Below are 16746 nucleotides of genomic sequence, written 5' to 3'. Positions count from 1 at the left end.
CTTTCTTCGAATTGTTGAAATTGGGCTGCTATTTAAACTATGGGGGATAGAAAATCGCTAATTACGAATCGCTAAATAAGCTAAAATAACCCAATTTGGATGGTAGACTGCTGTCTTTGACGGCCACGCCCACCTCTTACTGGTAAAAGCGAATTTCGTAGTCGGGGACCCTCGAATTCAACGTGTATGCTTTTTTATGTCACAAGCTGAATTTTTAATCGGTTGTTTGGGGCTTTTTCTCGAGCGTGAATTTTAATGGCTGCGATTTATTAATTTGTTGAGTATATTTTTTTAAGTACAATTTTTTTTTGTATTTGTAAACATTTTTTATTTTTTAAGTTACACACTTGCATAAATTAAAAATTTCGTTGTAGTTTTCCTGTAAAGGTCTGTTTCAATGATGATGAAAGAGTATTTAATTTTCAGGGCAACTCACTTATAGAAAAGTTAACTTTTTGCGTATATTATCGATATCATTACGCAATTTTAATGAAGCTATTTGCTTATTTTCGCAGCTATGGATAAATGTAAACAGAATTGGAAAAATAATCGAACAACAACAACAATAATAACAATAACAGCAACTTATTTAAACCAGCTCAAAGGTAACAGCAGCTACAACATTTTGCACGACAAACGGAACTACTGAGACAGCAACACCTGATAGAAAGAATTTTTAATAAGAGCAGCAACTGCAAAGTTGGCGTTGTTGTTGCTGCAACAACAACCAGCGTAAACTTAATAAACAACATTAAAAATATCAACAACAAAAATCGCGTGAGTACAATATAAATAAAAAACTTTTTAATGCATTTACAGCTATTTAATTTGTGTGCTTGCGATAGGCTTTTTTCACCCTGAACCCACCGAGAATGGTTCAAAAGGGTTCATTGATGTTGTTCAATAGTAGTTAACAGGTAGATGGAAGCATCTCCGATCCCATAGACTATATGCCTTCTTGAACAGTATCGACAATCTAGTCGATTTAACCATTTAGCTGTCTATATAATAATTTAAATTTCTTCGAGATGTCAATGAAAAATCAATTACCGATAGCTACAAGAATTACACTCTGAAAAGGAATGCATCTTTTAGAACTTGACTTAATATTTATGATCTGTTTTGTATTGAAAATGTTTAATTATATGAGAAAGGTACGTTGATGGATAGGTAAAGAGTTGGCTACGGGGTATCTCCCAGTCTTCCCTCTCGACTCTCGTCCTGTACATTCTTAATGGTTTCAAATATATATATATATATATATATATATATGCATCAGTGAGTTAAAAAATACTGTTAATAATTACAATTGTTTGAGTGAAGACGGTAATAAAAATTGGTTTAATGAATTACATTCAATTTAATCGGATTCAGCTTTAAGGCGTATACAAAGTTTTTAATAGTTTCACTGATAATCTCAGCATTGATTTAAAAAGTGTGCAACAATTGAACAAATAATATTTTCATTTAAAATAATTTTTTTGAATCATTATAAGTTTATGATTTATGTGAAGTGACATTATGAATTAGGCAAACAGATAAAAAAGTATTAAATAAATAAATTATATAAGCTATAACAAAATCTCAATAAATTTGAATGAATACATGACATAAACACATATTAATAAAGCAAATGTTTTTTTCTTATCTTTCTATGCAACTTATTCTATCAATGGCCAATGGAGGTATATCTATTGGTTTTTATAGTGTGCTCACACAGCTTAGCACAGCTCGACTCTTATTTTGAAGAGTAATTTCGCATTGAATAAATGCAACAACATTCAATCCACACCTTCTTCTATAATTTGCTTAAAAAGTGCTAATTGCTTAAGCACTTAATCGCAATATAATGAAAGACACGTGCAAAATGCGCATTGGCGAAAACTCGTTCGACTTTATACAAATGGTATATCTATACATATCTATATCTCAGCACTTAAGGCTGATTCAGCGGTTTCGCCGGCATTTTGCCAAACACTTTTGAAAACTTTGTACAAGCTGCGCTTAAAATTGCATTTCTGGGAAAACCGCCAAGAAGCCGAGTCACTAAAATGCCAAACTCAAACTTGTTGCTAACTGCATCTTTTTCCCGTTTTCTTTTTGCAGTTTAATATAGGAAAGAAATATTAAGTATACGTTGCGTATAAATAGCAAAGTAAGCGCAAAAATAAAAATCATTTCGTATTAGCTCGAGGTAATCAGACTAAGTGCAATTAAAAATTTAGATACAGGAAATAGATAAAGCGAACTCATGGAATTATATATGTGTACATATATTTTGCTCTCTTTTGATCTTGGTGTTAATGAAAGATCAAGATCAGATCTACCCACAAAAAATTTAAACACATATGTAAACATATATAAATGTATGTATATGGAGCTGAGAATACTGACGACGGCACTAATTCACACATTTCCAACCTCTCTCACAGAACGAGTATTATAGTATATATAATATTTATAGGGGCAACCGCACAATTCTACCCAGACATGCAAACATCTCTTTCTATGCATGGAAACCGCAATTTTTTTGATTATGTGTGATGATAAATTAATGATAATTTAAAGATAACATTTGTATAAACAATAAATGTGGTGCGCCCTGTCCTTTGTTTGTTATTTTTTCTGTTAAAAATAGATCAACATGTTAAACAGAAGCAGAAGATTCATAACACAAAACATCGATTGACATCAGCTCAGAGGCTATTAATAAACAATCCTAATGGGAAAAGCAAACAGCGATGTGTTTTCCTAAGCGAAATTTCCTAAGGGACTAAACTGATTTTTGCTTATGATATTTTTCCATTAAACTTGTTCAAGTTATAGGCAGCAACAAAAAAAAAAAAAATGAAAACCGAACATAAAAAAGACCTTAAAATTAGCTGCCAAGTTGGTCAATAAAAATTATTTCTAGATTTGATAAGTAAATGTGTTTTAGTAGTTTAAAAAGCAAAATCTATGCCATTTGGTAATATTTAAACAAATTAAAAAAATAAAACTAAGATAGGCAAGAGGAATCAAGTCAATGTTAAAATTGTTGAGATAGTCTAAATGTTGCAAGTGTTGAACTCTTATTGAGAGAGTAACATGAATAGCAGTATTCAAACATCGCACAGAATTCAATTGACTAGCATATTATCCACAACATCTCCAATATAATTGATGTTTGAGGATTTAGTACTAAGCCACGTGCCACAAGTGAGCTGAAACGGCAAACGATGCCGAGTTTTAGCCAGCCAAAGTGTCGCGTTTGATTGATGATGTGGCGCCAAGTTATTCATCATCATGTGTGTGAATACGAGTTCGAGTTTTAAGCTGATTAACGAACGCACTGTCTTCTCAATGTACAATTAAAACGCTATCAATACAATAACCTACAACAACAATAACAATAAGACAAGTGAAACACTTGATAGCTGCTTGAAGATAACCAAATCGATTCGTGTCGACAAACAATCTGTGTGTGTACTGTGTAAGTGTGTGGTGTGAGTGTTGAGCATTAAGCAATATAATCACTTTAGAGTGCCAGCTATGAGAACTGGTAACACTCTCAATCAATTCAATTTGAACAGCTGTTGAACACATTTTGTATACTCTTACAGAATAAGTATTCTTTTTAACACAATTGGGAGACTCTACATAAAAACAAATAATCCAAAATGCTGATAAAATGTTTATCTGTTCAACTACTAATTATAAATTCACATTCTTACACATTCTTATTAATTCACAAGTTTCGTTAACAAACTTGCAAACAATCAGTTTTATGTTCTAGAGTATTTGATATTTGTTGTACATTTTTTTACTCATACATAAATTTTCGCTCTTTTTTTCATTCTTTTGTTAAGTCTTGAACAATAACAGGTAATGCTTGAACGTACATACCGCTTGAAAGAGTCAACACAATAATTAGGTGAGGCTAATAGGCGTCATTCAAAAGTGTTTTCGTTTTGGCTTCAAGCTGTCGAAAAATTTGATAGATTCCCGTTTAATGGTTAAATGGATACCCTGCGGGCATTTAACTTCCGCATGAGGCTTAACCAAATGTATCTATACAGAAATATTCGGAAGGGGTCTTTGGCCTGGGTCTATGATTTGATTTGACTTGAAGTTATTTTCAGTAGCCCACTGAAAGTGAAGTTAAATTTGGAAGTAGATAAAGTAAAGTTCATTAAAATAAGTAGTAGTAATCCATTGAAAATAAGGTTCAATAAAGAGAGAGTTAAAGTAATATTGAATGGAAGATACTCTGTAGTCAGAGGATAATGTATTAAGTGTAAGACTAAAGTAACTTGGGGAAAAGATGTGCGTTAATGAATAATACAACACTCATTCAAGAACATATCAATTATAATAATAAGCTAAAGAGTTCAAGGAAAATTGTTGGCAAATTATTTTGATATTAATCCAATTAGAAACACTCGAATTCATGACAATGATTGGTCTCAAATCAAAAGCCAATTAATCGATGGCAAATTCCCCCAGCAACCAAAAAAACAAAAAAAAAAATTACAAAAACCACACACATAATCTTTTGACAGGTAGTTAAACTAACAACAGTGACCAAATAAAACAATTTATCATGCAATGTCAAATCGTTTTTTGTTTTGTGTGTGTTTTGTATTGAAATTTTGGTTTTGTTGTGGTTTTTAAGCGGCTTTTTTGTTTTTTGGTCGGATTGTTATTTGGATGCCGCCTCATTGACTGAGCACGTTTTCAGTTTCATCTTTTGGTTTTTCGCTTTCCGCTCTTTTTATGGTCGAACCCGGTAAGTGCTTATGGTAATCGTCGAGAGCTTTTAATTAATGCCTTTTAGCTTAACCAAAAAAATGATGTAAACAAACAAGCTGAGAACCGAACGAAAAGATACCCTGTACTCAAGCTCACACTCTTCTATTAGAGAGAGAGAGAGAGAGAGAGACAGATGCAATTTTATAAGCATTGATATATATATATATCTTATGAGCTTACATACTCTACAGGGTATACCAAGAAAATAAGATTCCTAATGCAAGTTCTTCCATGTGAGAGAGAGAGAAATAGAGTCTGTGAGAGACAGACATGATCTTAAACATTTAAATAATACTCATACTTACTGACTCCCCGTTATATATTTCATTAAAAGCTTTCTTGGTCTTTTCATGCTAGCTACAGGGTATACAAAAGAAAAAGAATTTGTCGACGCGTGGCCAGACAATGACTAATACACACTATGACATATAGAGAAGCTAAATTTTATGTGTTTGTAGTTGCTGATATTGTTTTTGGTTTCTGTTCTTGTTGTTTTTGTTTCGTTTTTTTTTTTCGGTCAGACTTTCCTACATTTGAACACACAATCAACGACGTGGGGGGTTAATTAACTTTATGCGTGGAGGAGAGCGACACCGTTGAGCCCATTGAGCCCACCCCGCTGAGTTGAGCAAACAAATTGCACTAATTTGAGTCTTATTATTTAATAACAAAATAAATAGACAAAAAGCCGACAAGTTTCGTGGCGACCAATTAACCCGTTTCATACATTCTGCATTCAACACTTGTCGTCGTCGTCGTCGTCGTCGCAAATTCTGCGCAATTATTTTATGGGCCGCGTTATCCTTTCTCACTTCCAATTAGGAGCAATCAATGTCGCACCGAGACAAGAAAATGGGTGCGACTCATGTCAAGTGTTGAATCCACTTGACACACCTTGACCTTTGAGGCAAGGTCTCCTCCTCTGTCTCTCCTCCTGCTGCGTCCTTCTTCCCTCCCTCATCCAGCAGCCATCACTTCATCATCAAAATCAACAACAGCAGCAGCAGCAGAAGTTTTTCGCAAACTATTTCACATAAATCAATATGAATGTTTATTGCTTGATTGCATTTTCCCTCCCATCATTCCCTTCCATTCATTGCTTAATGAACCGTGTAAGCTGTGGCTGCTGTGTCTTGATAATTTTAAACTAGGTTCATTTTTTACATTTAATTTGAGAGAAGTGGGACTAAATCTGGAATGGGAAAAAGTGTAGAAACCTAATGAGATTATTTCGATGAGCATCAAATAATACATCATTATCACGATGACAAAATATTCCAGAACAATTTTTGTTTGCCATCATTGTGACATTGTACTACTTCCCACTGAACTGAATGTCATCTATCAAACCAACTTGTTGGCATGACATTGTTAAATACCATGTGTGTGGGCCATATAACCATAAATTTGTATTTATTATTCACAATTGGTATATGCCTGATATTCATCAAAAGAATGCTAAGCAAGTTTATCACGAGCCTAGGTAAATTTATATTAAAAATGAAACTCCTTTCATTTTTTATAGATCATTTTAAAGTGATTTTCAATACTATATACTTGCTCACAGGATAACTGCTAGTCGTGCATTCTAAAACATTTGATGTGTGTTTCTGAATATTTTTAAATGTTTGTCGCTTTAAATGAAATTGAAAGTTCGAAAGAATATATTTACCAACTGAAAATTGAGTGCCGAGAACTGATTTATCGATATCTTTAATTACATCAATTGAAATGAACCGAACGATCGAGTTAGAAAGAGACAGAAATAGTGAAATGTACAGAGAGAAAGAGAAAAAGAAATAGAGGGAGGAGTGTGGGTGTCCGAACCGATATAGACGCCTTCTTATCGGCCCACTTGTGTGCACCATTAATAAAAACAAACTTTTATGTGCTGAAAATATTCCAATCATTAGTGGAACAGTCGGGGGATTCGGCGGTTACTGATAACCCCCAAAACGTAAAAACGTGCCAGGTTATATATATATATTTTTTATTTTGTTGCTTGGACTACATGCCAAAACAACAATACCATCTATTTATAAACCATAGAGCGCAGCGCATTACACACATTTAGAATAACACACGAACCACTAATTCAAGAAGTAAAAATGCAGGCGTCAATAGAGACCGACTAGGAGATACCCCAAATCAAATTTTGTACAGAAAATGTTTGCGATTACTTGTCAAAGTATAATACATATCCCATGCGATTAAAACGATATATCTTTATGGCTTTTGTTGCCATCGTAATCGTTATGTATCGATATTGGGAGAATGAACGAAGTCGTGGATAAAATGAATATAAGCCTAATATTCTGCAGAGAACTTATAAGCGCAAACTGAAGATTGACTTTCATAAAGACAAACTTAGATATATGGACTTGCCTGTTTCTGCTGATAAACAATATATATACAGATGTTACATACCTTTGAACAACTACATTATACCCATTTTGTACGCATTTTTAATGTGTTCAGGGTTTACTTAATAATTTACAATTCATTTCAACACTTCTTGAACCTCAGCCGGCAAGCGATCGGTTCGGTTTGTGGTGTGTTTGTTGGTTGCTCGGCTTGTTGTTGTGCATATCGCCTTTGCCTTAATCTCCAGGCCTCGTTGGCTGTTGTTGTTTATTTCACAAATTGCTATTTTTAGTCGAGTGTATTTTTAAATGGCCTTGGGCCACTACGCTACTCAGCTTGGATGTGTTGTGTGTGTGTGTGAAGATCTTGGGCCAAAAGTCAACAGAGCAAAGTGTTTTAAATAAGTCGATCAAGTTAACAACTAGTTTCTGGTTTTGCTGTTTGCTGTTTAAGTTGTACCTGTACTAAATGCTTAGTATATCTCTCAAAATGCATAAAATTCACGAAATTTATTGCTTGACAAAAGAGTCAAGAGTCAATCAGAATTCTTGAGTGTGATTTTCATAGTCTGCTTCTGGGCGTCAATTGATATTTACTGCTCAGCAGTTACTTATAACTCTAAAGCATAAAAGGATATAAATTGATTGCATTTTACATACATTTTTGCTGTAATTGAAAGCACTCAGAATAAAAATCGATATCCATTTTAGAAAATCGCCTTGGAAACTAGAAACTTTTTCTTGTTTTTAGAAATCATTTCTAAGAATAAGAAACGAAGATTTCTTAAAATTATAAAGGCTAACCCTAACTCGACAATTCCAAAATATGTTGAATTGTTTTTATTTTTTAAGACAATTGAAATAGAAACGCATTTCTAAATAGTATAAATACAAATCTTCATTTAAATAGAAATCTTTTCTAAAATGTAGGTGTTAAAATTACCGTATAATCAGTGGTAATTTAAAATAAATTTATATGAATTTATAAACCTTGAAAATTAGACATTGCTGTTTGTACATTTTAGAAAAATGTACCCTGAAATTCAGAAAAGTGAGTTAACCTTGACGCCAAAAACATGGTGAATTCCTAAAATTCAAATAGATTTTTATCTGAGTGTAGAAATGCAAAAGCATCCCCTTGGCATTAGAAATGTTATCTCATGCATTTGTTAGAGCCATCAAAAACAAACAGCAAACTCAACCCAATCTCAGCCCAGCAGTCAGCCAGTCAGGCAGGCAGGCCATCGGCCATCGGCCAGGCCAAGATGCGGGACAGCAGCCAATGTGTCGCGACTGTGCGTCTCTTTAATGTGCCAACTGGTGGTTGCCTTGGTTGCCAGCCTGCCTCTTTTGGCCACTTGGGTGACACTGGGTGGTTGTCCGCTGATGGGGTTTCAACAAGTGCCCAGGCAGGTTGCTGCTGCTGCTGCCGGTTGTCAAGTCTCGTCTATATTGGCTGCTGCCAGGCTGCCTCGTTGTCTGCCGTTGCACGTAAAGTTGTTAAACTGGTATTATGAATATTACTAATGCCAACTAGAGTGCCAAGATATACTGCATACATACATAGGCTTATATATATTCATATACATATATTTATATGTATATATTTTAGATACCTATCAATAAGTATACGTTTTTATTGCACTCCATTTTATGCCTTTAACTAGTCGTTAAGATATATTTGTATTTACATTGAAGTCGGCAGGCGTTTAAAATGAGCCATAAATATTAATAATACGAAAGCAAGAAATCTATAAGAAACAAGATAAGTGTAATTAAAAAAGTAATGAGTATTATTTATTTAATGTGAATTAAAAAACTGAGCACAATTTAAAGCGATTCAAATAAAATAACGTTTAAAGGGAGCAATTAAATTAAAAACATAAAATGGAGAAAAAAATTAAAATAAAAAGGATATAATAAGACTGGGAATAGTTTAATGTAAAACGGTTAAACATTTATAATTCATAACGAAACAACTCTATCAAATGTCAATTCTTAATTTGAATTAAGAGCTTTTTTCACTAAAGGAATGAGTTTAAAGTCAAGTTTTGTTCTGGTGCACAATGTGACCAACAGCATTCCACACACGAACTAATTAAAAAATTCGCACTAGGTGGCGTATACGTAATAAATAAGTCACACACCGAGTTTATATATGTGTGTGTGTGTAAGTGTGTGTGGGTGGATGGGAGTTTGAGCTCCGTGGCTTGTTTATTAATATTGTTTTGTGTCAGTTGGTGTTCAACTTTAATTATAAACACGCTTTATACGCAAAGATGAAGTGAACGAAATATTCTTCTTGGATTTCTTCTCCATTAACGAAGTCCACGTGAATTCGAATGCCATCTAAAAATAGAGGAAAAGACTTTAAAAACTTAAAAGTGGTAGTTGAATAAAGTAAAGCTTAAGGAAACATCAAAAAGCAAAGTGGTCGAAATGATAGGACTAGGCTTAGAATAATGTTAAATTGATAGACCTTTTGTTGCTTAATTACATATTTATTACTTCTTTCTATGCTTATATTCAATATTTCATCTTAAAACACATTTTTGTAAAGTGTCGATACTTTAATCGCTGTTAAATGTTTTTGTTCTTTGTCAATCCTTTTTTATTTTCATTTAATTTAAGGTCTACAATTTTCTATAGATTTAATTAAAGCAATATTTCTTTTTGCTTCGCTTTTTGTATAGAATTTCAAGGATTTTTTTCTTTTTGTTATCCAATTTTTCCTTTGTGTGCGTGTGTTTTTTTTTTTTGGTATGCCGATGGCAAGAGATGCCATCAACTAACGGAAATAGTATTTCCTGTTTCCACTCGGACCTTCAACCTCAACCCTTTGCTATCCTTTCAGTTTGATAGCAGCTGGTTTTTGGAAAGGATGCGGGTAAGCTGGGGGGCTGGCAGCAACTGCTGCTGTTGCTGCTGCTCGCTTTTGGCGGCCGTTGCACATGTGGCGTACGTATTCAAGTATTTCCCCACCACACATCTATTTTTAGAAAATCCAGTTTTTTGGCAACAACAACAACAACATCAACAAGACGCCAATGCTTTGCATGTTTTGTGGCAGAGATTCGCCGATTTCAGTTTTCAGCGTTTCGATCTCATTATTTGCGTTTTTTTCTTTGTTTATTTTTTTCAAAAACATTTTGATGACACCAAAGTACTGGCGCCATTTAATCATTCATTCAGTCAGTCACTCATTCAATGCAGAGCCCTTCACTTTCAAACAGATTTGCAGCGGCTGCTGCCCAATATGGCCAGGCTAAGACTCTTGTTAACTGAATGAACTGTGTGTGTGAATTGAATGTCTCTCTTGTTCAGGCATCAAAGCACCTTGTTGGTTGCGGTTGTTGTTGTTAAAATGCCAAAACGTTGCATGCGGCGCCTCCATTTATGGCAACAGCTATAGCTGCAACAAGCGGTGCCAGCCAGCTGAAGTTGATGTTGCTTGAAACTCGGCGGCAGCAGCATAACGCAATGTTGCAAAGTTGCAGCGTTTTCAGCCACGCATCTCTTCTATATTGTTGTCACTGGTTTGAAAGTGAAATTTTTGCTTGCGGCACATCTGCTTGCCACTTGTCATTTACTACCACATCCTCCGTCTGTCCCTCTTACGCTCCAGTTTTTCTCAATCAGCGTTGGCATTGTATTGTCGCCGACATCATTGAGATCCTTTTTGTATATGTAAACAGCTCTGAAATTGACAATTAAAAAGTTTGTGATGTAATAAGTAATATATAATTATAATTATAATTATATATAATTAATATAATTGCAAACTACATTTACAATGTACATCACGGCGTAGCTTAAATGAAGTTTGAGCGTGTTCCAGAAACAACTAATTTCTGTTGAGCAATAATATTTTAATAATTAAAAAAATAAGTAAAAGAATCGAAATCGTACATATAATAAGACAAATCCATATATATCCTGTCCATTGTATATAATTTCTCAATAACAAATTTTAATTGAGCAAAATAAAGCCAATCATGAACGTTGTTTACGAAATTCTTAAAATACTTTTCAACACGAATAAACAAACAAAAATGAAATGTTTAAAGAAATGCGGAAATATTTATCATTATTGAGAAAGATACTAGAAGAGAATACGAATACGAATATGTTTTCTTTGGTTTCCAATTGAAAATTGAAAAAAAATGTATAAATTGTGTATATATAAAAAGTCATTAAATGCATGTGTAACAAATATTGACTTTTTGAAAAGTAAATTCTTTATTAAAGTCAATGTTCAATATTTATCTTTCACATCTTTGACAACTTTGGCTTAATCTAGCTGTGCTTCATTTTGGATTTTATGGCCATTTTGTAAGTGAAAAAAGAAATCGAATTGATTTGTAAGACTCTTCCTCCCTCTTCTCGCTGTTCTCGCACCTCTTCTCGGTCGCTTTAACAATATTCTAATCAAGTGATTGTGCAAATGGAAGACGGAGATTGGTCCAAATGTGGAATGGGAAATGGGGGAACATTTGTAAATGATGTGTTCGAAGCTGGGCCTTTGGCGGCAACAACCAGGCTATTGCATCATGGCATGGGACTGGTTCAGGGTCGGATTCGGATTCTGGTTCGGGCTCGGTGTCGGTTTCATGTTCAGCTGCAGATGGCGACACATTCGCAACAGTTGAACAGTTCGTTTGCCTTGTAATTTGATTTGAATGCCGCCAGGCTGGTCTCTTCCCAAGCGTTAAAGACATTATGCTAAATGTGTAAGAAGCAAATGTTTCCTTGTACCACCTACCCCCGCCGACACGCCTGGCTCCCCTTTTGGTCGTCGACCTGTGTCACTTGACTGGGCAAAGCAATCAAATAAACTGAACTCCTACATGATGGGCTCTAGGCACTTTTTGGCAGTGTTTTTGCGTAAAGATTATGTCGTTCACTTTACCATTGGCCTCTTATATTGGGTTCAAAATGAGCTCCTGCTATTCATTATGAAAACTTTAGCAAGTTAATCATAAAGTGGGGTCAACTTGTATGGATCCTTAAGGTCCTTCGGTTTCAATATCCAAATTGCTTATTGCTTGCAAATCAGTCTCTGGAGTCCGATAATTTGAAACACTAGCCAAATGGCCTAAAAACCCTTTGTTACTAGATGGGTTATAAGGGGTTATTGAAGGCGGCTTTTTAGGCTGACAATGTTTAATAGCTGGCGACTGGGCGTGGTTGTTTGTGGTGGGCGTCAACTTGTTGATGATTGATGGCATTGAATACTTGGGTTGGGATTCCTGGAAGTCCTTCGTTTATTTTGTGTGCGCGTGTAAACAACATAAAACCCCGAACATTTTTCAATCAGTGGGCAATATTTGTTTACAAATATGTGGGTTGTAGAAGCTTAAGCGAATGTCACCAAAAATCTTTACAAATTATTTAAATTGCAGTAATTTGTCGTGTCCCAAAAAGTGTGTTTGAAGTGTTTCTTTTGAATACGAATTTTATAAAATTAATTAATCAAATATTGAAATGTTTGCGTGAAAAATGAAACTGAATATTTAAACTCTATATTTAGATATGTAAATATAACAAATGTGAATATTCTATTAATCGTTAATCGTTTAAGAATATTTGATTGGATTAAGTGTGCCAAGTTTAAAGGCGGAAGTTGTTTTGCTTAGCTAAAAGTTTAAGCGAAGAGCTTTATCTACTACTATAGGGCTTTTAAGTGAACACATATTGATGCATTAATTATGTACATATACATTACATCTATGCATGTGTGTGCTTACATGTGTATGCATATTAATGGACTTACAGACAGACCGAACGGACAGCCAACCCGGCAGCTTTTCGTATTTGTATTTACATTTGTATTTGTATTTATGTCCGCTGAACAGCAACCCGGTCGTACCCCCTCCCCCTCACCTCCCGCGTCGTCTATAGTTGGCTGCTATCTGTTTGTGAGTTTTGTCATGTTTGTTTGTAAAAAAATATGTAATGTCGTGTTAGTTTATCCAATGGCGTGCCGTCGTGTCTATTTTTAGTGTACAAGCTTTATTTTTAGACTGGCGGGCTGCAGCAGCAGCAGCAGCAACAACAACAAAAACAACTTCAACTTTAACTGCACAAAAGTACAAGCAAAGAAAACGAAACAAACGATAAAAGAAAAAAGGCGACCGCCTGTGATTGCATTTGCAACTTGTTGCTGTGTAGCGAGAGCGCCACACTAAGAGAGAGAGCAAAACATTGAGTGTGTTAGTGTGAGTGTGAATGTGAGAGTAGAGAGAGATAGATAGGAAGAGGGAGGTGGAGAGGAAAGGAAGAGGGTAGCGGTGCATTGAGAGAATGGTCACTGCACGTTGCGGCTACGTGATGTTATTGTTGGCTTTGTTACACAACTTCCAGTCAGTTGCTGGCTGCCTGCTCTCAATGTCTCTGGTTCAACTGTCTGGCTGTGTGTCCGTCTCTCTGTCTGTGTTGGCTCTCGCTTTTACTCTCTCTCTCTCTCTCTGTCTCTCTGTGTGCATTTGCATTTGCATTTGTGTTTGTATTTGATTTTGTTCGCTTTTGCTGTTGCTGTCGTTCACGTTGTCTGTCGTTACGTTTAAAGTTTACTTTTAGTTGTTTCGCCTCGCCTCGCCTCGTCTCACCTAACTTCTTCTGATTCTTGTTTTGCTCGATTTGTTTTTCTCATATTTTCCTTTGAAATGTGAATTCTATTTTTAGACCATTGGTCTTTTTATTCACCTCTCCGCAAGCGCATTTTTCGCTCTCTGTTTACATTAAAAATATTTAAATTGTTGTCACGTACCAAGTTCTTAATAGGTTACGTTATGTGTTTATTTAACTCATTTTGATTAGCTACCGAGAAAAGCACAACAAAAGACACTCTTAGTTGCCGTTCTTGCTGTTGTTTTTTGCTTTCTGTTTTCTGTGTGGCACATCAGCAGCAGTAGCAGCAGTAGCGGCAAAGCTCCGTTACACAAACTCGTTATACGTTATAAAGCAACGCATGGAAATTTACAGATTCTTCTCCCTACCAAAAAAAAAAAATATATATATACTAGTTGTTTTTTTTTTCGTCTTCTATTGTTGACCAAGCTGTAGTGAGGATGCATGCAAATATTTGCGAACATTCGGCTACGATTGTACAATTCTAGGTAAAGATTGTTTTGTCTCCGCCAAATCATCAAAACTTAAACTCTATAATATGTAAAAACATTCGGTACATGGTCACGAACGTGACGCAAACGTGACATTTTCGATAGGAATTTGTAGGGAATGCCAAACAACGAATAAAAAAGAGAGAGAGAGAGAGAGAGAGTGAGAGAGAGAATTAGTCCATATTCTAAACACGTATATTATATTAAACTTATTATTTTCAACACTAATTTAAGTATGACTACTTGAAGAGGAATAAGAAAGTTCTGAAATTGGGATGCTATCGATAACATCGATATCAAATCGATAAAACCACATTTCTGACACAATTTGAATGCCAGTCACAAAATTTGAAACGTAGATTACAATTAGGATTAGTAAATAAATTTCTTGGTCTCTATTCTAAAGCTAGATTTACCAAATGTAAAATTTCCTCCTTAGCCTCAACCGACCCAAGCATGTATTTCGCCAGCTGTTATCAGCTTATGTATTAAACAGAGCATGAGAGACTATTATTATTATTTGTCTGTTGTTTTGTATTTAACTTTCAGAATTTGATTATTTGTTAAATTTTCGATTTCTTTTCAAGAAGTTAATCTTCTTACAGCCTGTAATTTATGTAAACTTCGCAAATTTCTCTTCCGCTATTGCAAATAAACCGCCTGTTGGAATAAAGTTTATGGATTATTTTCTATTCTGTGTCATCATATTCGTATTGTTGTTGGATAATATTGTTGTCAATGTGACTTTGTTGGCAACTTCTTGATTTCGTTGGCAATCTTCTTGATGGCGGGCGGTATGCGTTTCGCGACGCCCGGCTGCGAGCTGAGGAACGAGATCTCAAAGAGGGCGGGTCGGCTGGAATAGACATTGTGAAGCATGCTGATGAACCAGAATAGTAAATCATCCATATGATTAATGGTGCACTGAGCGAAAACGGCGCCCGCATCCCGACCATGCTGATGCGAATCGAACAGCGCAACGATTGAGGATCGAAAATCAAAGGTCATCATCACCGTTCGACTGTCCGCAATGATGGCCGCAAACAGATGCGATGACATATCCCGATTGCCGCTAGTGCCACCACTCGCCGCCGCCTGCTGGAAGACCTGTAATGTGATCTGAAAGATGCGGGATAACTGCATGGCAACATTGCGATTGTACATGGGATTGGTGGGATCGGCCTCCATGTGCGTGTAGAACCACTCCTCCAGCCGAAAGTTCATCTTGTGCTGTGAACGTATCGCCGATATTGCATCCGGTATATTGAGATTCAGATTCCGAGCGGACGGTGTATGGGCTGTTATCGCATTGTGATAGACATTGTTGCCATCGTTCATCGCATTGCCAAACATTTCCCAGCCACGGGTTGGCAACTCTGCCACCCGATTATAGAATCTCTCCGTCTTGGCCACCTTATCGGCGAGTATCAGTGAGATCAGCGTACACGAATTGGTGCCACTCTGTTGATAGGCCCCAAATCGGGACTGGCAAAAGTCACGTGGAAACCACCAGATGTTCAGATTGTCGATCTGCTCGTGTACGGCCATCTTCGGGGAGTTGGTTTCGATAGATATCAGATAGATCGATACACCAAATACAAACTATCAATATTTATGGAAGCGAAAAGATGGTGAGGAGGATGAGGAGGAGGAGTTTAAGGAGTTGATCTTGGTTATTACCGCACACTGGGCCAAGTCTATGTTGCTGCTGCAGTCACATAATTCATCATCCAAATGCACTTCTCCTTGTTGGGGCTTGTTTGGGCTATTTTGTTTATTTTTTTGCCTAGCTAAACATTGAATTTTGGTATTGGCTATTGCCGGAGGAGTGTCGAAAACGAAAACGAATAATTTTGAAAAGAAAACAAAAAAAAAGAATTTCTAACAAACAACAAACATTATGTGTGCGACTAGACAGAAAACTGAATGTGAATCTGAATATCCCAAAAAATTATGATGATGCCCGATACTTTTCGAAACTATTTTTGAATGATGATCAATAAAGTTTTGATTTTCTCATGTAACAGACACAAGTAGTTATTAATCCTAGAAATGGGAGGGTATTAGGCAGTCAATTACATGCATATATCGTATTTTTATTTTTATATCCAATATATGCATTGCATCGAATTGTGTATTCATGCCACATACATTCTCCAGTTGTGCCACGCAGCGTATACGCATTCATTCTGTATGGCACTCAAAATGGCGTCGTTTCAGCATTTTTGAGAAGTGTCAAATGGCTTGGCAAATATTTATTACGACTGCAAACGGCAAATGGCGCCCAAAAGTAGTTTCTAGCCCCCCCTTTGCCAAGATACTTTGTAGCTTGGTTCTAATTTGAAATTGCAACATGGTCCAAAACAAATAACTGAGATTAATAAACACAAATTGCGAAAAGTGAGCGAGAGAAATGGAGGGGCGTGGATCGGAAATGCTAATTTACATTGTTAGCTGTTAGCTCATTAGGC

At 35.8% G+C, this 16746-nt stretch overlaps 2 protein-coding genes across 2 annotated transcripts in view; one reads left to right on the top strand and one right to left on the bottom strand.

Moving 5' to 3' along the window:
- The window catches only part of LOC6556550 (receptor-type guanylate cyclase Gyc76C-like), a 37621-nt gene that overhangs the window by 11908 nt on the left and 8967 nt on the right, over positions 1-16746 (top strand). The gene's annotated exons all lie outside the window — the stretch shown is intronic.
- Positions 14698-16205, bottom strand: LOC6556555. Its single transcript, XM_001984984.3, has 2 exons — positions 15956-16205; positions 14698-15877 (listed from the first exon to the last, which is right to left on the bottom strand). Exon 2 carries the CDS (start codon positions 15821-15823, stop codon positions 15011-15013), a length of 813 nt encoding a protein of 270 aa, XP_001985020.1. The 5' UTR covers positions 15824-15877; positions 15956-16205; the 3' UTR covers positions 14698-15010.

This window comes from Drosophila grimshawi, unplaced genomic scaffold (assembly GCF_018153295.1).
Source record: "Drosophila grimshawi isolate 15287-2541.00 unplaced genomic scaffold, ASM1815329v1 contig_44, whole genome shotgun sequence".
Taxonomy (NCBI): Eukaryota; Metazoa; Arthropoda; class Insecta; order Diptera; family Drosophilidae; genus Drosophila; species Drosophila grimshawi.
This window is presented reverse-complemented; position numbering and strand designations above follow the sequence as displayed.